Here is a 21,791-nt window from a genome sequence, read left to right as displayed (position 1 = left end):
GGGAGCCCGCACACAGCAAAGCCCAGGAGCACCCCGGCTTTCATGCCCTGACTGCAGCTTCCTCTGTGCTCTCCCAGGCATCACCTCTCGTCTTCCCAGGCTCCCAGATGGAGGTCGGCCCGTGTCCCTGCTCAGCCCCAGATTTCAGCATGTTACGAACATGCTTTTGCTGACGGTAGGAAACCACCAGCATTCCCCCGCAGCCGCCTGTCAGCACCAGGGATGTTGTTCGGGCGCCAGAAGGTGATCTCAGATCTGTGCAGGTGCCTCTCAGCCTGCTCCTTCCCTGCGTCTTTTTGTCCTCCCTCCCCTCGGTACTTCTCAAGTACTAATGGGGAGATAAGTTGGAAACTTGGTGGAGCTTAACTAGAAATAGAGGGCTTTAAATCTCAAGTGCTTACAAGGTGTGACCAAGTGGAAATGCAGCTTTTGTTCAGCTTAAGCTCCTCCGAAACCCGGCGCAGGGATGAGCTGCTCCGTGTTTCTCTTGCATTTTCTGGGATAATGCTCATCCTGAGATCTCAGGCTGGGGGAGATGAGGAGTTCAGGCAGAGCAGCTGCTGCGGCTGAAAGGAGCAGGTGTGGGGTTATGGGGCTGTGGGACTGCAGGTCTATGGGGCAGGGTGGCACACTGTGGTACCCTCAGGCTCTCAGTGAAGTTGTGGGGTGGGTGAAGAGGCACAGCTGTGGGGAAATGTATGTTTGGCTGCGGCGGGTGGAGGAGCTGAGCATGAACCCTCCATCCTGCTGCTTCCCAAGCCCTCCTCCAAGAGGGAAATTCTTATTTCTAGCCATTTTGGCAAAGGATCTGTAGGGAAAGCCTGGGCACCTTGTCCATCTGCTTCTTGCTGAAGCCAACTGTCAGCTCCAAGTGATGGGCAGTCAGCATCAAACAGGGCATTTTGCTGACTGATGGCTGCTTCCCTTCATCCAAATTCTTTGTGTTTTGCCCCAGGTCTTGCTCAGGCCTTGAGGAGGACACAGTGCTCACGTCTGCACCCACAGGGAGTGCAGAGAGGCCTTGGTGGGAGGGCAGGAGGCTGAGGAGAGAGGAGATTCACCTGTTTGTGTGACCTGTTTGATTTTTCTAATGTAAATATATATATATATATAAATATATATAAAATCTGCAAGTGATGACTCAGTAAAATGTTGGTGTTTCCTGGGAAATAGCTGAGGTTGTTATTTTCTTTCTGTGGTATTTTTCTCTAGTTGCCATGGAAATGCTTTCAGGAGGGCTCTGTTCTGCAGTCGGGGAACAGCTCAGGAGTTTGTGTGCTGTCCTCAATGCTTTCTGCTGGGCTCAGCGGGGCCCTCGCTCCCCCCGGGCACCTCTTTGCACTGGAGAATGGAAGGTTCTGATGTTCTGTTTTGTTGTTAAGGAGATAGGTAGAGGGGAAGGCCATCAGGGTGCTTCTGGGCAGGGTGCAGACACCCCTTGGCAGGGTGCAGCCGCTCCAGGTGTGCCCATGTGGACCCTGTAGGTAGGTCCAGTGGTGATGGGCATTGTGTGCCCTAGGACCACAGAATAGCCCAAGTTAGAAGGGACCCATTAAGGATCGTTGATTCCAATCCCTGGGTCCTGGCACAGTCATTTTGCTGTCATGGCTGGAGGAGGTAAGATCTCTGCAAGGTGTGCCAGGGTGTTTGGTAGCTTTCTATCACTCCATTGAGGGGAATGGGGGAGTGCAGCCCATGTGAGCACTGGGTCAGGCTCAGGGTGCTGCTCCAAGCTGGCATGAGGGAAGGAAAGTGAATGGGATGGATGCTTTCCTTCTGCTGCAGTCGAATTTGGGGTGTTCTGCATGCCCATGCCCTCACCCCTCCCATGCCCCACTCCCTGCTGTGTTGCTTTTCTGCACGGTGTTTGTTTGCTGCTTCTCCTGTTTTATGTGCTGCCAGCTCTCATCAACGTGCTGCACAGTACAGCAACACACTGACACTGCGCAAACACGGAGCTAACAGGGGGTGATGTATCCAGGGCACCACGTCTGTGTGTCCGGTGGGGAGAGTGTCCAGGAGGCACCATTCTGGATTTATGGAGGATGAGCTGATATTTGTGTCTCTCTCCTGCTTGTTTAATCATAGGGTGTTTTCATTGTAATTAATCACTGCTGCCACTAATGAGGAGATTAGCAGACTTCACTTAATATATATTTACATATATATATATATCTAAATATATTATCTGAGATATTTGAAGCATCTGTTTGAACATTTTGTGAACTAAAGTTTCCGTGTTCTTCTTCAGGCTGACTTATTTATATTTTCCTATTCTAATCTGTGGTACAGAGCAAATGGATGAGGGAATAGAGGCTGACATGGAAGACAGGGCTTTCAAAGTGTTGAGTTGGCCATATCTGAAACTCTTCTGTCTACTTTGAGATGACAGTTTTAATTCCCACTGGATGGGAAAGGCCACTTCCTCACAGGATTTTAATGCTGCTAAAGGGAGGATGCTTCAGACATGCCTGTGATTTCCCAAAGGCAGCAGCAGCTTCTGAGCAGCCTCATTATCTCCATGTGTCTGTGTTTCCTTGGGAGTCCTATAGCTGGGGTTTGGTGGTGCCCCCAGGCTCTGAGTCCCCGCAGGGTGAGCATCCCCTCGGGCGGGCACACAGCTCAGCCCACCTCCATCCCCACGGATAATTCCCAGGTGTGTGAAGGCGCCGCTCATGGCACAGCAGTGATGTGTCCCCAGAAGGGATGTGGAGCCAAGTGGAACCCCATGAGCTGCGCCATTGGATGAAGGGAATCACCCACATGGGAGCACCCTAAGGAAACCCTCTGAGTAACTCACAGCACCCATCCGCTGCCTTGAGATGTGCTGTTTCCCAGTGCAGAATAATTCTTTGGGATGCTCCTTCCTGCGGCAGCACGGGGCTTTTGTGGGACTGCTGTAGACTTTCAGCTATTTGAAATTGTCCTGAGGTGCAACTCGGTGGATGGGTTCCCAGCCTGTTTGTTGGTTATGTGTGTTTCCATAGGGGTGGAATGTTAAACCAGCGCTGTGTTTAATATGGAGAGCTGAGGTGTTGGCATTTGAATGCTAGCTGATATCAGGTGTGTGCTTGGCAGTTGCTAGCCAAGGGGATACTTGTCCACCAGGGTGTTTGAGGTGTAGGAAGCTTTCAAATCCCCTTTTTCTCCTTTTCAATTGCTTTTCTTTGTTGATGCTGCCATTTCCTGCTCTGCCACCTGGGGACGGCTGCTTTGTCATCACAAAGTCCCACCGGGACCTCTGCAGGTCCTCCGGGACTGCTGCACTGCTGAGATAACGTCAGAGCAGTTGGTTCCCCAGCTGCCACCGCATTGGGGTGGAGGAACTGGAGCTAAACGGGCTCGGCCAGCTGTGCCTGGAGACTTCAACACGCAGAAACAGCGGGGGCTGGAAGTCCATGGAGATTTAACTGTTTATAGACAGCATATAACTGTAAAACTCTTGGCTTCTTCTATCTCTGAAGCAGAGCCGATGATGCTCTGAGCAGGATGGTGACACCAAGCCTTTGGGCTCCCACATCGCCCGCACATTTAGCTTAAATCTTTTGGTTTGTGACACTCGGACATAAACCTGCTGCTAATGCTGAGATTTACGTGAAGTCCACGGCTGGATTTATTTCCTCAGTTTCCAATGGATGTATAAACCTGAAATAACTAATGGTGTTTTCCTTCTCTCTCCTGAGCTTCAAGTGACATATTGCCACATTGCCCCGCTACCATCAGCCTCAGTGTTCTTACTCTTGTACTATTTAGGCTGGCTATATTTCCAGGTGTAAGTGTGCCCGTGCCTAACAAATGGACAATGAACCATTCCTCCCCTTCTTTCCCAGCCAGAGGAGCTCACCAATGCCTTGGAGATCAGCAACATCGTCTTCACAAGCCTCTTTGCCCTAGAGATGCTGCTCAAAGTCCTTGTCTACGGCCCCTTTGGCTACATTAAGAACCCGTACAACATCTTTGATGGGATCATCGTGGTGATTAGGTACAAACCTAGAGCTTTTTTTATGTGCGTTTCCCTTCATTTGGCTAGCTCATTAAAATGGGATGTAATGGTGAGTGGGCATAACTGCCTTCCTATGACACTTCTCTCTGCTGTAAGTTAACATAATTAGACGCAATTGCTGATAGATGTTTTGGGATTATTTTCTGGTCATTTCAGAGAGAGGCCCATGCAGAAAGCTGTCCATCTTGGCAGAGTCTGGGGCCCAAGTGGCACAACCAGTGCCTGGTTAAATAACTGCTTTCGGGCACATACAGGACTGTGGTTACAGCTGAGGGCTCCTGGCCCTGGTGGGGTTCAGCTCCAGGAGGCACTGAGAGCTCCTCTCTGTCCGGGGAGGGTTTCCCACTCCCCATCTCTCTTCCCTCCGAATTCCCCCCTCTCCTTTGCTTCTTCTCCCAATGCCTTTGAGCCAGGTGTTCTCTGCCCATCCCACAACAAACTCTTTTCCTCTCAGCGTGTGGGAGATCGTGGGGCAGCAAGGCGGGGGGCTCTCAGTGCTGCGGACCTTCCGGCTCATGCGGGTTCTGAAGCTGGTGCGCTTCATGCCGGCCCTGCAGCGGCAGCTTGTCGTCCTCATGAAGACCATGGACAACGTGGCCACCTTCTGCATGTTGCTGATGCTCTTCATTTTCATATTTAGGTGGGTGCTTGGTGAGAGCTCTTCATTCTGGGGTGTTCAGTGGGATCCCATGGGGATGTGAGGGGGCTGTACTGGGGTGTTTCTGAGCTGAGTCCCAGAGCAGCACTGACAGTGGCTTGATGACAATCTTCTTTTAATTCTGGCCAAACGAGACATCTGTCTTCATGAGATGATTTGCAAGGAAAATCCTTCATCTGGATGATTCCTTGTTACCACCCCGAGACATCTGTCCCATTACATGCAGATGAGGCTGGTGCTGAGAATGTTGTTAAGGAAGGGGGCAATGTTGCTAAAATAAAAGCAGCCGAAGTGGTGCTCCTGCCCTGGCATGGCCTCCTCACAGGAGTGAAGTTCTGTGGTGGGAAAGCTAGAAACAGGTTTGGGGGAGCCCCAGTATCCTGGATTTGGGTCTGGATTTCAACTCAAGCCCTGCAGCAGCCACTCCTCCGGCGTCCCAGTGCTGGAAGGCTGATGAAAGCCGTTCTGCGCAGTAATGATCCTTTTCCCAGTGAGGCATTTTGCTCCAAAGCACTGTTTGCTGCCGCGATGCTGAACGGAGCTGTGAATAATGTGATTATTCAGGTTACTGGCCGAGAGCAGGGGAAGACAAATTATTCCTTTAGCATCAATGTGAAATGAAAGGTATTCTGCTTTCATGTCAAAATCGGCAAAGATGTGGTGAGCCCCCTGATATGCTCCATTCAGGCTTCTCTCAGGATCCCTTTTTGTCTTCCCCGCTCAGTTTAAGCCTGTTTTGCAGAAAATTGTGTCATCGCAAAGCGGAAAGTCAAAACATTTTGTTTAGAAAGAGCTGAAACAAAATGTTGTGACTGACAAAACAAAGGAAAAGAAGGGGAAGGAACGGGCTCACTTTTCAAAGCCGTGCGACGGATTTGACCCAAATTTGCTCTCAGTTTGCACATTCTCGAGGTGTGCTTTTCATTGAAGGAATGACTCATCTTTTAAAAGATGGAATTGAAGGGCTCTGCTGGGGCTGGGGGGCAGCGGCAGCACTGCAGCCCAGCCCTGCTCAGCACTGTGCTCTCCTCGCAGCATTCTGGGGATGCACCTCTTTGGCTGCAAGTTCGCTTCCGAGCGGGATGGCGACACTCTGCCCGACAGGAAGAACTTCGACTCCTTGCTCTGGGCCATCGTCACTGTTTTCCAGGTACTGAGCATTGGGCAGAGCGACCTGTTGCCCTTTGGGGCTGTGGGGGTGGGACAGTTATGGCACGGCTTGGTGGAGCCATTGCAGAGGCATTGAAATATGCATGTTAGTTATAACTCGAGGTCGTGTCCAAGCCTGGGGTGCTTTGCTGGCTGTTCACCCAGGGCAGATGCCAGCATGCTGCTGTCTGTCTCCATGCTCCTGAGACAATTTCTTTGCAGATTTTGACCCAGGAAGACTGGAACAAGGTGCTCTACAATGGCATGGCATCTACCTCCTCCTGGGCAGCACTCTACTTCATTGCCCTCATGACATTTGGGAATTACGTTCTCTTCAACCTGCTGGTGGCCATCCTGGTGGAGGGTTTCCAGACGGAGGTAATGTTCTCTCACTTGTGCCTTTGTTGGCTTTGAACGTCTCAGGGCCTCCAGACCTGCAGCAGGAATGTGGTTTCCAAAGTGGGCAACAGTACATTTACCAGAGTGGTACATGAAAAGAAGTGGGGAAAAATACGAGGTCTTTTTTCTTCATTCCTTCTTTCTGCTTAGCTGAGGTACAGTTTAATACAGCAAGTCCTTTAAATGAAGGGCTTAAATGAAAAGCATTGTTAGCATTAATGCAGGAGGGAGAACTCAGCGGTGAGTCAGGCACTGCAGATGGGATAACTGCTATGACAGTGCCTTTGAAACACTTCTCTCCGTGTTTGTGAGCCAGATTAAAACCCTTCCTGAAAACTTACACAGGCTGCTGGGAGATGAGGAGCATGATTGACTTCTTTGGCGATGTGTGCTCATGGAGCTCCTCCTAATTTCAACACCACAATGCTTTCCATTTTAAGGCACCTGGTCCTCATCCCTGCCAGCTCCATGTGGCACCCAGGGTGCTGTGGGCTTTTGGGAAGGTTGGGGGGTTAGCATGGAGCTGTAATTTCTGTGTCTTAGCTGCTCAGCTGGGAGCTGCACCCCAAAGTGGGGCCCTGGGGTGCGTACCCACCCCACAGGAGATTCCCACTGTGCAGAGGGATGGGGGGCTGCGTCCTGATGGGGACCAGAGGGGGAGCAGCAGCCCAAAGCTGTCTGCTGGGACCCCTATGGCTGTGCTTTTACACTTTGTCTGCGCTGTTGATAACTGAGTCGGAGCAGTGGAATATTATTTAAGATTTGTTGCTTGTGTGTCCTAATATCCTACCAGCCTGGGAACAACTATGCACAGAACCGTATTTATTTTTATTATTGTTATTATTTTTGCAGTGCAATCTAGAGTTACATTAATGGAATCGTACCAGGAGATAGATAGAAGAAATTCTCTCGTTTTTCTGTATCGTCTCTCATTGTGTGTCGGCATTTTCTTGTTTAATTGTTACTGCTGTGGCCATTTCTCTCTGTAACCCACCCCTCACCATTCAGCCTGAAGGGAAGGTCACCGCCAGGTTCTCCTCCATAGCTCAGTGTTCCTTTGCCCGAGTGAGAAGAGGTAGAAGGTTCCTTGGCTGCTTGCGGAGCGATGATAGCATTGAAACCAAACCTTTGTTCAGCTGAGCAAATTGATTCTCTGAAGGTCGCCTGAGTGGCAGAGCCCCATGTCTCGCCCAAGGCTCAGCCCTGCTGTGCAGCCACCCCTTCCCCACCCTGCTGCCCCCAGGGGAGGTGACCCCCCTATCCCCGCCACCTGGTTTGGTGCTGGAGCACGTGGCACTCTGCTTGCTTCTGGCTGGCAGCAATTTTCCCCACTCGCTTGCAGCCAGCTGGCACCGCAGCACCGCTCGCTGTCGTTCACCGCAACGCGCTGCGGTTTTGTTCCCATGGCCGCAGCTTTAAGGGTCCATCTCTGTTGTGCCGGCATCAGGGGGTGAGCACTGAGTGCTGGGACCACAACCCAGCACAGCCTCCAAAGCCCGGAGCCTTCTCTGCCCTCGGGAAATAGCTCTGCCCAACCACCGCGATTTTGATGGCCTTGCACCTGATTCATGCAATTAACCACTTTGCTTACAGTGCTGTTTTGTATCTCAGGCTTTTAGAGAGGTGTTTTACTAATCATCTTCCTTCCACATCTTTGCTATTCGGAGCTCTCAGTGCTCCTCTGGTAAATGGGAATGTGTGAAAGAGGGAGCTCAGCCAGAGCTGCTGGGGCCAGGAGCCCACGGGTGGGATCCAGCACAGCCACCACACCTGGACCTCGCCGCCCTGCATCCCTGCAGCTCCCACACACCTCTCCTTCTGGGCTTCACTAGTGAGCGCACGAAGGATCCTCTCCTCAGCAAAATTAATAGAGAGATCAGCTCTCCCTGTAAACAAACCCCGCGTCCCTCTCCAGCCCTTGCACTCAACCCTTCCTCTGAGCGAGGTGTTTTTCCATTCTCTTCAGCTTTCCGGGCTGAAACACAATCTCAGAGCGGCTGCCTTTATCTCCCCAGTCCTTGACTGCCTTTCCTCAATCTGCAAGCACCTCGTTAATTTTAGTGCACGGCTTTGCAGCCCCAGTTGCTAGGCAGCAGATGTATATAAGCAATCGGGAAAGAAGAAGGAGCTGTTCCAAACTTTGAATATGGAGCAATATATTTTGCCGGGTTGATTTTCTTCTCCTATTTTTTCTGTTTTTTGGTGACCTGTTCCCCTGGTGCGAGGCGCACTCAGGACATGGTGCAGCGCAGCTATTTTTGGGCTCACGTTCTGCTATTGAACTCAGGCCGGGTGTTCGTGCAGGGGACCCCATTTGATGGAGCTGCTCATTTGAAATCGCTGCCTGAGCACAGGTCTGTGGCCTGGGGATTTCTCTCTGAAGCAAACAATGGCTCCTCTCTGTCAGACACAAAGCTGCTCTCATGAGGGACTCCCTGACAACGTTATCTCCAACGTGTGTTCTTCCATTGGCGATCCTCCCGGCCTCATCTTGCCTTGTCCTCACTCCCAGCTCTGCCCCTTTCCCCACCTTGTGTCTTAATTGCTCCCTGGTCCCCAGGGGCCACCCCCACCCCCATGCTCACTCTGCACGGTGTTGCAGTGTTCTGGCTGGAGCAGCAGAACCCACAGAAAGCAGCACTTGGACTTCAACCAGAGGACTGAAGCCCATTTTCCCCCATGTGGAGACTTTTGGATGGTGTCTTTGTTACGTCTTGTATCTTTTGCACCCCTATTGGTTTCAGTGGGATTGTCTTTGTGAAGGAAAAGTGTTTCTGTGTTTTCTTTTGGTGGCTTTTCCTCCTCTTTCTCTCTTACAAAGACTTTAAGTTAAGTGTCCAAGGCAAGATCCCATGTCCCATTCAGCCCCCTGAACTGATCAGAGAACCATAGAAAACTCCAAGTTGTGAGGGATTGGTCTTTCTTAAACTCATCACCCCAGCTGGGAGCAGGGCGAGTTCCCCATCTGTGTGTTGCAGGCTGGAGCACCACTGCTTTGCCCCTGGGGAGCAGTGAGGGTGAGCAGTGAGCGTGCCCAGGGCCACACATCCCACCCCATGCTGATGAGCCAAGGGCCACAAGTGCCGCTGCTTCCCCAGCGGGTTGGGAGGCACTGAGTTCTGGTGCTGAGAAGAAGTGCTGGAGGTATTTCACCTGGCTGTGAGAGGGCTGATGTTGTGTTAATCAAACATTCATTAGAAGCCTCCGCTGCTGCCTAATGATGGCATAATAAATAAAGATCCCATTATGCAGCTGCAAAAAAGGAAAGAAGAAATCGTGTTTTCGATAATTAGCCGGTGTTTCATTAGCACAATTATCACTTCGGAGCTGCATCAAGCTCTCTGTCTGAAACACTTAATTTAAAGGTAAGGCTGGCCTCGTCGGGGCTGCTCCCCCAGCTCTTCATCGTGGCTGCATGCTGCCCCTCTCCATCTGCCCTTCCCCATCCCCTCCATACCTCTCCCTGTGTTGTTCTTTTTTTTTTTTTACTTCCCTCTCATTTCTGCTGTTGAAACTGTGAAAATTGAACCCTCCTTCCCCTTCCTCCCCCCTCCCTGCCCTGTTTCTCCTTCAGGAGATCTCCAAGCGGGAAGATGCTGGGGGGCAGCTGAGCTGTGTTCAGCTGCCGGGCGACTCGGCAGCGGTACGTACAGCCACGCATGAGCCCCCGACACCCCCATGGTTGTGTCCCTCGTGGTGCCTGGTCACACGCCGTGCTGCCATCCTCACTCATCGTTGTAGCTGTCGTGCTGTCAGGGGTTGTCGGGGTCTCATTCTTTTCTTTTTGTTGTCCTCACTGTTGAGTCAGCCTTGGTTTTAAGTCCCTTCCTTCTCTGGGGGAGCTGGAGGAATGAAGGTGGGTGCTCTGGGGAGCAGGGTGGCTCCAGGCTCAGCTCTCTGTGCAGTCCTGCAGTGAGGTGAGCTCACCCACGGGGTTTGCAGTGGATGGGACCAAAGCAGTGTGCTCACACCCATGCCAGTCGGGCAGTGATGCTGGTCCCCAGGAACATCTGCTCCGTGACCCACGTGGGACATGGAATCAAGTTTGAGCCTGCAAGAGCCCCATGCTCTGTAGGGTGAGGTCAGTCAGAGACACCCAGTGATCTCAGGATGAAGGTTGGGATGTGGGGTTGGGATGTGCAGGAGGCTGAGGACACCATGTATCCCACAAGTGCAGCACACTCCAGGCCTTGTTCTGCTGCTGGCTGCGTGTTTCTGTTCACCACTGCCTTCCCCTTCTTCCGTCTCCAAGAAGTCTGGCTCTTCCTTCAGCACAAAATCCTTTCCTGACATATCCGAATGCATCCTGTCACCTTGGGTATGTGCTGGCAGAGCCGCTGTGCCCTGGGGTCCCTCCAGACATGCCCTCCTTTCCCAGAAGGATTGTAACTCCCTCTTCTCTCACAACCCCTTTTCTATCCAGAAAGGCAAGCTGGGAGTGCAGGAGCAGGTAATGGGCGGTGCATTGGGGCTGGCACTCGCTGCTTGCAGGAGATGCTTCTGTCCCCAGATGTGGGGTTTGGTGCTGGGGGAGTCCCCGTACAGCTCTGCTTTCCCATCTCTGCGCGTGCTGTGCACCCTCTCACTTTCCTCTGGGCTGTTGCAAAGCACTCCAGAAATGCAGCCCCACATTGCTGTGCTTTCCCACTGCCTGGCACCCAAGCACCAAACCTCCATAGGGGACTGAGGACAGCTTGGCCTTGCTGGGGTTCTGGGCTCCTGGTTCCTTCCAGCTAAGGGAGACTTTGCTTGGCTTCCACCTCAGCATCCTTCCTCCTTCCCTCCCCTCCTCTCCTCCCTCCCGATGTGCACCATGCTGGGGTTTGGTGCTGTTTGCCAGAAGAGCATTTTTAGCCCCAAGTCCTCCTCTGGTGGATTGGCATGGTTCTGGCGAGCACCTTTTCCCACTGGATGGATGCTCACTATACCACACCCTAAGCACCTTTCCACAGTGCCAATGGACAGAAGCGTGCAGGGAAGTCCCTCACCAGCTGTGTGCTGTGAGATGGAGCGAGCACACTGAGCTGTGGTAAACCTCAGCCCTTCTCTGGGGGCTGAGCCCGGGTTCTCAGTAACTCTCAGGATTCAAAATTCATGTAAACCCCCCAGACCTCTGTTGTGTTGCAGCTGGACCTGCTGGCCATCCAGGGGGCAGACATTGGATCCTCTCTACACCACTGGGGCTTCCATCAATCGTGTACTCATGGCTGCATTGCAAAGTCAGCATCCTGAGTCCTTGATGGCTTCTTTAAGCATCACCAGGAAGCCGTGGGATTGCCCACACAGGGGGAGTTTCAAGCCATGGTGTATAAATTGAGAGAAATGAGTAGGGTCAACTTTTGTCCCAACGTTGCTCATCCTTCCCTGACATTGGTGTGCAATTCCCGCAGCACAAAAACACAAGCAATGCATTTTTTATGTTTTATTTCCCCGATCCCTTTCTGGGGCTGTGTTTGGAATCAGAGGCAGCCAGTCTTCCTGGTAGGAGGTTAATTAGTCTGTGGTATAAATATGTGCATGCCTCATTTTGTGAAAGGTGGTGTTGCATCGTGGTACACAGCTCGGTGGATCTGTAGGTGTGGTGTTGGCAATGCGGTCCCGTGTGTTCGAGGGGTGTTTGTGCAGGCAGCCCCTCATTCCCCCTGGCTAAAACACTCTGTTTGCTGCAGGGGGATGCATCCAAGTCTGACTCAGAGGGTGAGCTCTTCCTCCGCAGCCTGGAAGAGGAGGGTGGACTGAAGAAAAACTTGTCAAACCCAGTCTGTGAGTACAGAGCCCGGGACACCTGCCCTGCTGCACAACCCCCTCTGCTGTGAAAGTAATTTATCCTGAGTGGGAAATCCCTCCTGGGGACAATGCCCTCATCTCATCTCACATTCTGTCGAGCTGCTACAGGGCTGGGAGCATGAGCTGCAGGCAAAAGAAATTTGATGGCATTCATATCTGAAATCCATTCCAGTGGAGTGTCCTCACAGGGGCACAAGTACAGGAGCTCTGAGAGTGTGGGAGGGGGGGAGGAAAGAGAGCGGGGAGGGAGCCCAGTGCAGGCAGGGTTCTGTGGAGGAAGAGTAGGGGGGTGTTGGTGGAAGGTTAGGGGTCATATGTAAGGGATCTGCTCTCTCTGTTGGTACCCAATCCCATTCTCAACATCCTGCTCTTCCCCACCATGCTGTTGGAAAGCTCTCAGCCCCCATATGGCTTTTAGTCCCCTTCCTCCTGATGTAAGGAGGACAAACGTACGCTATGCAGCAGCTCTGCCCATCCAATGGCAGGCTGTGTGCATGCCCACAGCAGTGGGACCCTAAAACCTGCCTTGTGCCTTCCAGTGATGGCCCTGAGTGAGCACCCAGAGCTGAAGAAAAGCCTCACCCCTCCACTCATCATCCACACCGCAGCCACGCCGATGCCCATGCCCAAGAGCGCCATGTTTGGGGATGCAGCTCAGGGCTATGAGTCACGCCGAGCCAGTGGCGTCTCCATGGACCCTGCTGCCTATGAGCTCAAATCCCCGGTAAGGACTGGAGCATCCTGTGGTTGCCCAACAAGCATTTGTGGGGCACACGAGGCAGCTCTGTGTCCATCTGCCCCCCCAAGCCATGAGAACGGCCTGGCGTGGGCAGGTGGCACAGACTGACCCCATCCCTGTCCCGCAGCCCAGCGCCCGCAGCTCCCCGCACAGCCCCTGGAGCGCTGGCAGCAGCTGGCCCAGCCGCCGCTCCAGCTGGAACAGCATCGGCCGGGCACCCAGCCTCAAGCGGCGGGGCCAGAGCAGCGAGCGCAGGTCCCTGCTGTCCGGGGAGGGCAAGGAGAGCTCAGAGGATGGGGAGAGCTCGGATGAGGAACACTCCAGCCGGGCTGGCAGTGTCAACGGCTCCTTACCTCATCGCATGGAGTCACTGGAAGCAAAGGGCTCCTTCGACCTCCAGGACACCCTGCAGGTGCCTTCGCTGTACCGGACCAGCAGCATGCACAGCAGTCGCACCACTGCCTCTGAGCACCAGGACTGCAATGGGAAAACCTCTCCTGGCCTGCTGGTCCATCAGCTCCACCTGGACGACCCTCGGCCAGACTGTGATGATGCTGACGATGAAGGCAACATGGTAAGGAGGTGCTAAATGCTTGGTTTGGGCTTTGTTTGTTTCTTTTGCTCATCCAAATGACTTCTGTAGCTCTTGGGAGCATGCCACAGCCAAGGCAGAGGCTGAATGTCACCAGCACTGCAGCTGGGGGTCACCAGGAGCAGCCTGGTGACATTACATTAAGTGTCTCATTGCTGTGTCAGGGCATTCAGATGGAGATATCAGGTTCCAGTTAAATGCATGGAGCCATGGCTATCTTGGCCACTGTCTCTGGAGGCAAGGGAGGTGTGTGGACAGGACGCTAAGGATGTGGTTTTGTGGTGGTAGGTCGGGCTGATGGTTGAACTTGGTGATCTTGAGGGTATTTTTCCTGCCCAGATGGTTCTATGATTTTACTCCATGACTGCACAACTCTGGTTTTATCTTTTTAAATTTTTAGTAAGTAAACACATCCCTGCTCACCAGCCGGTATTTGGATTTCAGCCCCCATCCATAGGAATAGACAATCTGTGTTGGCATCAACAGGCAGTGCAAAGGCAAGGTTGGGCCCACAAGTCCCGTGGAGGCATTAGTCCTGCAGAGATGGTGATTATTTCCAAGGCTTTGCATTAATTTCAATATGAAGAGGCATTAGTCCATGAGTGTCTCTCTTTCACAGGCCCGAGAAGTGCTATTTAGGAAATGTTAGCTAAAAGCATGGCAGCAGGAGAAGAAAAATCAGCTGTAATTTTGAGCTGATTAGAGCACCAGATAGTAAAGCAGCATCTCCAGCTTTGCATATCCTCTGCATCCGCACTTTCAAATCACTGCACATAATTTGCCAAGTGCTGCCACTGCTCAAATGGTGTAAATGCCCCCAGTTGGGGGAGTCAGGGAATGCGTTGTGGTGTGATTGGAGCCTCAGCACAGGCTCCTTTTGGGGCATTTTCAGCTCTTGAAGGGTTTTCTCCTTGTTCTGTGGGTTGAAAGATGCAGTGGTTGGATGGGGTGTTTGATGGATTGCTGATGGGTTTTGGGTACAGCCACGTGATGGTAACCAGGGCAGTAATGAGGGCTGTTGCTTTTGGGCATGATTTTACTGTATTTCACTGAGTTTGTTGAATGAAAATGGGATTTGGAGCATGTGAAAGGATGCAAAAGGCAGTGGAGACTCCAGAGAGCAACCGGGAGGAGAAAGAGAGCTTGTGCTGGCAGAATAGAGTCGCTCAGCCGTAAATCGCCTTTAAAACAAGCCATTATCCCATTACATCTCCAGCATGGATCCTCAGCCTGGGATTTTTACTGATTGTCTTAACCCGGTTTTTAACCTCCATAAAACAAATTGAATTTTTAAGAATAGAAGTGGTAATTATTTTTGGAAAAAACACTATTCCAAGTGATCGAGGGACCACACTCTCCATAGCTGGCTAGGGATGGCTTTTATGGCCAATGGCTGCTGATTTCTGGGTTCACATGCCCTGTGGGTCCCTTCCTTTCCTCGGCAGCTCCATCACATTGGGCAGCTTGTGGTGGGACACATCCCTCCTGCCTCTCCCCATGGCTTGCAGTGCACTGCTCAGTCAGATGCGTGTTTTTCATCTTTATTATGGTGGCTGTTTTTAGTGGAAACCAAATGTCTTCTTTCTGTGTGCTGGGCTCTGACCAAGCAGGGTTAGACCAAAGGTCCTTGGATTTTCTTCCATGGAGCTCAAACGCGTGGGGAAAGGACAGGCAAGTCAGGGTCACAGAGCACACCCTGCCCTGCTGTGTTTACGGGGATGTCCTCAGCTGGCAGCTGCCTTTCCTGGTGCCCCACGATGTGAACTCACTGTGAATCACTGCAGCAGGTGGATCAGAAAATACTGCTCTGATTGGCGCAATGGCTCTCCAGGTTGAGGAGCTTTCCTTTGTGAATTTCCCCTGACATTGTGGGGTTTTCTTTGCCCTTGTGTGAGCCTTGGCAGAGTCAGGAAAAAAATGGCATTATTTTGTTAAATTGAAAAAAATAAATTAGAACTCCCTTACCAACGGAAGAAGAAAAGAACACAACTGTTATTCAGATCAAAGTGATCCTAAATGTGCCCTTCTGCAACAAAGCTTAACAAGCTCTCCTTGCTGGATGGTTTTGATTGCTGCCACACAGAAATAAAGGCAGTGTGAAGGCTGCCTTTGGATCTCCCAGACTCCCATTATATTAGTGCTGCTCCGCTGCCTTCAGAGAGGTTATCCGGAATTTCCACTGCTCAGAATCAGGCCCTGCCTGCTCTTCTCCCCTGAAGTACAAAATCAGGGGAAGAAAGTCTGTTCTTCATGGCACAAATGTAGACATGGAGATCAGCTGAGCTGAGATCCGCTGCCTGTTGGGTTTGCATGGCAGGACCTGGGGCTTTGCTGGAGATCTGCTGACCTGGGCTGTGTTATCAGTCCCTGCTTGTGCCAGTTGCAAAACTTCTGTATTCGGGAAAGGGAAGAAAAACCCAATTGCTGAGTGTTCAGTGTGGGATTGAGAAGTACCCAGTGTGTCCCCTCCTCCCAAGGGCAAAATCCCCATTGCAATTGCAGCTCTAACCCTCTCTGGCTATTGCACTTTTTCCTGTGCTGTTCTGCTGCTCCCTCAGACCACCCCAGCCTGCCCTGCTGCGCAGTTAAAATGAAATAATCAGGTCCTGAGCGCCTCTGTGCAGCTTGGAGCTTGCCTGAAGGTCTGTTGCTGCTCATAGAGCGTTTTTCAGCAGTTCCCCCCTATCCTTATAATAAATCTTTTATAAATCTAACCCTCTCCCTTACTCCAAGGAGTGCATCAGTCATCCTTTAATGCCAGCTGCCTTTCATCCTGCCCTCAGAACTACATTAATATCTAAAAGTTCTAAAAAAAGAAGCTATTTATCAACAACTCTCCTTAGTGGGGGCGAGGGGGGGGGTTGTGCTATGGGGCAAAGGCAGCCAACATCTCCACATCCCGGTGTGCAGAGGGGGGGCAGCCAGTGGGAGCCATTGGGGCTTTGGTGAAACCACCAGCAAGCAAATGAAGAAACGGTTTTCTTTCCCCCAAACCCCCCTGCCCAGTCTTTATTCATCCTGTCCAGGTGTGTTTTATGGACAAATGGGTATGATTTAAATAACATAATTGATATATGGCTGGGAGCATAATGCAGGCTTGAGCAGCAATCAGGCTGATTGTGCGCCGTGGATGTGTGTCTGGACCTCGCAGAGGAAGCGTTTGATGGGACTTGGGCTGGAAGCGCTCGCTTTTCATTTTGCAGACATCTTGCATTTGGCACAGATTAGCAAACCGTGCCCTTCCACCCGTGGAAATCTGGAGTCATTCCTTTGCTTTAGACTCCCATGGCTGTACTCTGGGCAGCTCTTGGCCCCGCTCAGAGCAGCGCTGTGCTGCCCTCGTGCTGACACGCTGAGTGGGGTCATGATGGAAGATCGCTTTCTGCCTTTGTTATCTGTCTGAGCCCATGAACTGCGAGCTGCAACAATTAGACAAACCCCAAAATATCTTTGGCATTAGAATTGGACAAAGGAATAGAAAGAAGCATTCTGTGCTGCTGACGCATTACCATTCACTACAAATCCCCATGATAAATACCAGAACTGCTTTGAATACTGGATACTCCTGGAAAGCTTCCAGCTTGCAAAATGAACCGGACGGAGCCGCAGCGATGCTCCGTGTCCTGGGGCAGCAATCCCTGCTCTGCCTGTGACTTCGAGCAGACATCAGGGCTGATCCATTTATTTCCTTTTGTTACATCTTTGGATAATGCAGCAGACCGGGCTGCTGGGAGGGACAGCACAGCCCCAGGATGTGTGCTCTATTAAATGTAGTTCAGAGCAAGGGGAGCGGTTCTGCCTCCTTGCCTGGAGTTGGAAAAGGAATGTACAAACAGCCCAAACGTGGCCTGAACCCACTGATGTGCTGGGCCTGGGGTGTGCTGGCGTGGAAAGAGATGGAATGATGAACAGCTGAAGGAAGGTGGGAGAAAAATCCAGCTGGTTTGTTCCTCAGACCTCTCCTTTTATTTTCACAAGGTTGTTTTCATTCTGCAAAGGGTTCAGGTTGTCACCAAGGGCTTTCATTAAGGTGGGCACTACACTAGCAATTACCTATTGCTAATGAGACCCCTGGCTGAGTGCATACAGTAGCAGAAAGCATTGCCTCCATTCCACTCAATTACCCTAACAAATCCCATTTTTACAGTCCAGAGTACCTCAAATTGCTAACAGTTTGGCTCCAAGCAAGGATAGAATCTCCCCTTCCGCAATGCCGGAGCCCTGCTCCTTGAGCATCATGTGTGGGAGTGAGGAGATAGGGGTAATGAATGAGCAAGAACTTGCTTTAATTTGTCCATGAATGTGAAGTGCTGCAGTGATGCTGCATGCACTGCTCTGTGGGTTCACTTCCTGGACTCCCTTTGGACACCCAAGGTAAGACCTAACCTGAGGCTGCTGCAGCCAGGACCAGGCGTTACCTCAGTACTGGATTTTCTTGTCTTCTCTTGATCTGTTGGCCAAAGCATTACAGTCTGCCTTCCTGCCCTTAAACAACCTTGCCGACAGTCTGAAATACGTATGGCTGAGGATGTGCTGTGGTTTCAAGGAGGAATTAATTCAGGGGAGCTGGATGACCTGTGCTCATCCAGGAGGTCAGACAGGGCACGATGTTCCCTTCTGCCTTCATAATCCATGGTCTGATCTGGTTGTGCTGAATGAGAGGCAGATGTTTGCCATCATGTTCCTTCACTGAAATGCAGCTTCCAAATGGTTTCTTTGCCTTCCCAGTGGTGCGCAGACAAAGGGCATGGCCCAGAAAGCAGCAGGAATCCCTCATAAGATTCAAGTAGGCACCTGCTGAGAAGCCAGGGGGGTTGTGGCTGAGCTGAGCAGGTTATGATCCACTTGGATGAGGGTTTTACTTGCCATCTTCATCCTTTTAGGTTGCCACGTGCTGGATGCGCTGTGCACAGCAGGAAGGAAGATGTGACTGCAGGGGCTTGTGGCACCGTCACCGCTCTAACCCTGACCCTTCTCCTACAGGTCCTTTAGGGGAAGGCTGTTTCCCCCCCAAATACCTGGGGGGTATTTGTTCAGTTAAAAATTTCCCTGGGTCCTTTGCCTGGGAGCTCTGTGGATGTTAACTCTTCTCTCTGTTTTTCCTCCTGGTACATCTTTGCTCTCCACTTTCCTCCTAGAGCAAAAGGGACCGCATGAAGGCCTGGGTACGGGCACATCTCCCCACCTGCTGCAAGGAGAGGGACTCCTGGTCCATCTACGTCTTTGCTCCTCATTCCAGGTATGGCAGTTCATGTGGTAGGGTGTGCTGGGCACTGATGCCTCAGAGAAATCTAACTGCAGTCAGTGCACACTTAGAACACAGTAAAGGATTCTCTGGACCCTGCCCGCATGTAATGAGTTTCCTATGCTTGAGCTGATGGGCCCTGGGCAGTGTTTGGGTTCATTCATACAGAGATTAGAGGGATTTTCAGAAACAGACTTAGGGGAATGTAATATGGTATTATAAATCCTGGGTCAGTGTACAACCATCTGTCACAATAAATAGCTCCTGTTCCTTTGCTCGTGTGCACTCAGCCCTTGCACTGGAGGAATTTAGAATCACAGAATGGTTGGGCTGGAGGGAACCCGAAAGATCATCCAGCTCCAACCCCCCTGCCATGGGCAGGATTGCTAACCACTAACTCAGGCACCAGAACAGGATGTCCCAAACTCCATCCAACCATTTCTTCTTGTATATAATCTAAAGCTGAACTCCGCAGAGCTGGCAAGGCACAGACCCACACCTGGCTGCCTGTCTGAGCTGTGCAAGCAGCTGCTGTGCTTCGAGCAAGTCTAAGGCCCCCATGAATGTTGCTGGGGCTGGAAATCTGTGGTTTTAATTTGAAATCGATCTTTGCAGCTTGAGTCCTTTCCTGTTCATACCCAGATGTGCTTGCAGCATGGGGCTCTGCCAGGGACAGGATTGCAGAACTGTGGCTCTTCTGCTTTGCAAACAGGGAGCTCAGTTCCCTGGCTGTGCTGGAGCTGCAGGAGCGTGCTGTGCTGTCCCACCAGCTGAGTGCTAACTGCCTGTCTGTGCACTGTCTTCTTTTCTTATTTCTTGGCAGGTTCCGTCTGATGTGCAATAAAATCATCACGCACAAGATGTTTGATCACATCGTCTTGGTGATCATCTTCCTCAACTGCATCACCATTGCCATGGAACGACCTAAAATCGAGCCTCACAGTGCTGTGAGTTTGAGTTTAATGTTTTCCATGTTCTTTGTGGAGGCAGCACGTGTGGCTCCATCGCTGCTGCTGAGCATTTCCCTCACACTTTTCCCTTTTGAAGTGCAGAGCCACCAGTGTCTGTGCTGAGCTGGGTATGGGGTATGTACAGAGTGATGCTGTCCCAGGGAAGGCTTCTCCCCACCTCCTGCTCCACGTGCTGCTGCTGTTCCTGGTTCACAGAACAGGAGCAGAGCTCATGGCCTGCCACACATCCAGGCCCCCCATGCAATATCCCATTTCTGCAAGTATGATCAAAGCTTTAACACGTGGCACAGGCACGACATCTGTCTCTGTTTCCTTCTCTGATCAACCTTCATTTCTTCCATCTGTTGTTCGCGGGCACGTATGGATGGTGAGAAGGGAACAGGGGACACCATTCATTTTGTATTCTTCTCTCCCCTTTGTCTACGATCTTTGCTGTGGCACAAGGCAAACTGGACTGATATGTGCACTGTAATTCCATTCCCCTGAACCATTCTGGTTTAATAGATTGTGCAGAGATTTTTCAAGCCAGACCCTCACAGCACCCACTTCAATCACTCAGAGGGGCAGAACCATGCGCTGCTCTTTTATTTTAGCATGGAGTGTGGCTGAGATGTGTGCTGGGCTCTTGCTGATGTATTCCAAAGACTGCTCATATCGCAATCGTATAGAATCACGGTTTGTTGTCGTAGGCGTGTCAGGCTGTTCATTTTCATAGATCTTCAATGTTAGACCTCAGAACCGGAGTCTTGGCTGCTCTGTGCCTATTTTAAGCTTTCCTCATAGTCCTCTTTACTGAATTAGTTTGCTCGGAGGTCCCTCCCCTGGATCCATTTTTTCCCTTTATCACGCAGCCATGATGCATCACCTCGCAGCTGTGGGATGAGAGCAGGGCTCCCTGCCAGCCAGTGTGGCAGGAGGAAATCACCCCCTGCTCCCCAGATGGGACACCATGGAGATCCTGTGGGCTTCCTCGAGCCCATTGCTGTGTCCAGCTCTGAGGCTGCCATGGGGCCTCCCATCAGACCCTTTTTCTCTAAGCCAAACAACCCAGTCACACTTCATACGTCTTCCCCTGTAGACACTCATGATCTCTGCAGCCCTTCTTCGGCCACTCTCTCCTGGCTGTATATCCTGTTTGTACTGTGGCACACAGAACTGCAAGCAGTGCTCACAGTGGAGCAGCAGTGGTGTGGTGCAGAGCAGAAATTTCCTTGCCTTGTCCAGCTGGTAATGTCGTGCTTGGTGCAACCCAGCAGTGCCAGCAGTATTAGTCTGTAGCCAAAATGAAACTGAAGAGTGGCATCCAGGGCTGGAGCTGAGCTTGAGCCATGGTGTGGGTGCAGCAGAGAGGAGCTGGGCTGCCAGGAGCAGCGCCCATGCCCTGCTCACGGGGACAGAGCTCTCATCTGGAAACCCAGAGTTAGTTTAGCTTCAGTTGGTTAAAATAATTGTCCTTTGCCTCTCCAAACTGTGGATTTTCTAGCTGCTTTACATGAGGTCTCATCCCCTGCCCCAGTTTCAGCTGGCTTATCAGAACAGGATGCTGCTGCCAGCCAACAAACGCTCCCCATCTCAGAGTGGGCGACATGGGCTGCAGAGATTATCCTTCAACACAGCCGTGTGCCCGCCAGGAAGGGCTGTAATATCCTTGTCTCTCCCCCATACTATTGTTGTTTTATCTCCAGCACCACCAGCAGTTCCTTGCCCTTCCCCACCACCTGCCCTGCAGCACTCCTTTGTGTGCCCAGCAGAGATGGTTCCTATCGCAGCTCCCGCAATCACACTGCAGGTCCAGGACCTCATTAATTATGGGCCCAGGATGGAAACAAGCTGCTCTGTGGTTCCTGAGTCACTTTCAGTAAATCATGATCTGGCAACTGAGGGGGTTGCCAAGGTGTTTTGTCCTGTTTGAATTGCATCTCATTTTGTTCGAGAGATCTGCTTCTCTTACAGGATTGCTCTGTAGGGAGTAGCAGAAATAAATCCCAAATTGTTATTAGCAGAACTGGGGCTGGTTCAATTGTACGCACACAGGCACACTCACCACTTTCTTCCAACTTTTACCTTCTGCTGTCCATTTCTCAGTGCAGGCAATCAGAGATTGCTTAGGGATTAGGGAGAAGTGTAATTTATTTAATGATCATCATTAAAAGGAAAGGTTTCTGCTAACTACAGATAGGAAGCCAGGCCATGGTCTCATCTGTAATCACTAGCTGCTATTGCGGCACAGTGGAAGTGAGGACTGCAC

The 21,791-nt window shown here is 51.4% G+C and overlaps 1 protein-coding gene across 34 annotated transcripts in view; it reads left to right on the top strand.

Annotated features, from left to right (window-relative positions):
* The window catches only part of CACNA1G (calcium voltage-gated channel subunit alpha1 G), a 101,700-nt gene that overhangs the window by 38,882 nt on the left and 41,027 nt on the right, over nucleotides 1-21,791 (top strand). For 27 of the 34 annotated variants that reach the window (XR_014936675.1, XR_014936677.1, XR_014936676.1 and 24 more), the window contains exons 11-20: nucleotides 3,831-3,982; nucleotides 4,458-4,643; nucleotides 5,697-5,811; nucleotides 6,033-6,188; nucleotides 9,784-9,852; nucleotides 11,879-11,972; nucleotides 12,536-12,720; nucleotides 12,863-13,309; nucleotides 18,466-18,566; nucleotides 19,396-19,519. Coding sequence is in view for 27 of the 34 variants with exons in the window: in XM_085522620.1 (XP_085378746.1) it covers nucleotides 3,831-3,982; nucleotides 4,458-4,643; nucleotides 5,697-5,811; nucleotides 6,033-6,188; nucleotides 9,784-9,852; nucleotides 11,879-11,972; nucleotides 12,536-12,720; nucleotides 12,863-13,309; nucleotides 18,466-18,566; nucleotides 19,396-19,519 (1,629 nt within the window). In the remaining 7 variants the exon portion in view is untranslated. The remainder of the gene's footprint in view (nucleotides 1-3,830; nucleotides 3,983-4,457; nucleotides 4,644-5,696; nucleotides 5,812-6,032; nucleotides 6,189-9,783; nucleotides 9,853-11,878; nucleotides 11,973-12,535; nucleotides 12,721-12,862; nucleotides 13,310-18,465; nucleotides 18,567-19,395; nucleotides 19,520-21,791) is intronic. The other 7 variants (XR_014936681.1, XM_085522621.1, XM_085522610.1 and 4 more) reach the window with 1 other exon arrangement.

This window comes from Coturnix japonica, chromosome 23 (assembly GCF_054131305.1).
Source record: "Coturnix japonica strain WE chromosome 23, WE-NBRP24, whole genome shotgun sequence".
Taxonomy (NCBI): domain Eukaryota; kingdom Metazoa; phylum Chordata; class Aves; order Galliformes; family Phasianidae; genus Coturnix; species Coturnix japonica.
The sequence above is the reverse complement of the archived record's forward strand: the minus strand, read 5'-3'. Positions and strand labels throughout refer to the sequence as shown.